The following is a 1,551-nucleotide window of genomic DNA, read 5'->3' on the forward strand; positions in this document are numbered from 1 at the left end:
TGTGGTGTGGTGTGGTGTGATGTTGAGTGGTGTGGTGTGATGTTGAGTGGTGTGGTGTGATGTTGAGTGGTGTGGTGTGATGTGGGGGTGTGGTGTGGTGTGGTGTGGTGTGGTGTGGTGTGTTATGGTTCGGTGTGTTGTACTGTGGTTTGGTACGTAAATAGTAAGCTACAACACACGGCATGGAATGGGATGGTATGATATGATACAATACTGATACTGTCAAGTAAGGAATGGCTTTAACATCCCTTTCCTTTCACTGCGGAAAGGTTATTAAAAAGAAGGGACCACCAGACTTAACATCCATCTCTCCACAGACCAAGCCAAGCACATAGACAGCCTTGAAAACTCAGACAACCAAAGTTTAAAAACGCTTCATCTGGGTTCCTACCCAGGGTCATTTAAACCACACACCAGCATAGCATAAACTGAGCTAATGGTGAGTCCTACAGTGCAATATCTTCTTATTGCAAAACGTATGATTCATAAACACAAACACACACACACGAGCACACACAAGAACACACGCACACACACACACACACACAAGACACACACACACACACAAGAACACACACACACACACACACCAAACACAGTACAAACATCTGATCTCCTTACCTTCATCTCTGTCTCTAGACATCTGGCCAAGGTGGTAAAATTATCCCCTGTCTGGAAACACGTCTCGTTATAAGCAGCAGTCACGTTGGGTGCCATCAGCCACTGGGCACCCATCTGGGAAGCCAAAGAGGACACGGAGGAGACGTGACCGGCCAGGGCGGAGGAAAACACGGTCCGGAGCAGCTCGCTGTCGTTCTTGGCCGCACAGTGCTGGGTGACGGTCAGAAGGAGGGAACAGACAAGGACCAGCATCACAGACATTTGTGTGAACCAATGACTGCTGAGTAGAACCGCCATGGCGCTCCACCAAGCACAGCTCTAGCCAGAGAAATCTTTGAATTGTTTACTTGTGATCCACTTACGAAGACAAAAACGTCTGCACACTTTTACGTCAGACGGGAGTGAAAATTGTCTGAAAATACAAAATAAGACAGATATATGTAAAAATTTTGCTCCAGGTCAATTACTCTCTCTCTGTCTCTCTCTCCATCCCCCCATCCCAGCTCCAACCTTTTTCTGTTATCCTAGAAACATGATCTACCATTTGCCATTAATTATTTGAATTTGACTTTGAGTAAAGAGAAGCATATCAACACAATAACAGTCATATAACGCAGAGAAAAAGCAACACAATTTGACATAAAGAACAGAGGGAAAGGAAACAAGTGGGACCTATCAGAGGTGCCTTCCAATCACCTGCATCATTAATCTCATATTAGTCCGAGGTAAAAAAAACAACACACAACAAAAACAACAACAAACAAACAAAATTTAAAAAAACAATCAAAACCAGACAGAAGAAAAATTCATAATCAAATTATCATATCAAAATATTACGACATGTAAAAAGGAGGAAGAATGGATCCTGGGAAAGAAAACAATTCAGACCATCAAATCCCCAGCTGAACGAACTCTGATATTCATCACACA

General features: G+C 43.4%; 1 protein-coding gene across 2 annotated transcripts in view; it reads right to left on the bottom strand.

Moving 5' to 3' along the window:
- LOC101861780 (metal cation symporter ZIP8) overlaps positions 1-1,551 on the bottom strand; it is a 49,583-nt gene that overhangs the window by 22,403 nt on the left and 25,629 nt on the right. For both annotated transcript variants that reach the window (XM_005111547.3, XM_035973244.1), the window contains exon 2: positions 622-1,033. In XM_005111547.3, coding sequence (XP_005111604.1) covers positions 622-918 — 297 coding nt within the window. In that variant the 5' untranslated portion in view covers positions 919-1,033. The remainder of the gene's footprint in view (positions 1-621; positions 1,034-1,551) is intronic.

Source organism: Aplysia californica, unplaced genomic scaffold (assembly GCF_000002075.1).
Source record: "Aplysia californica isolate F4 #8 unplaced genomic scaffold, AplCal3.0 scaffold01075, whole genome shotgun sequence".
NCBI lineage: Eukaryota > Metazoa > Mollusca > Gastropoda > Aplysiida > Aplysiidae > Aplysia > Aplysia californica.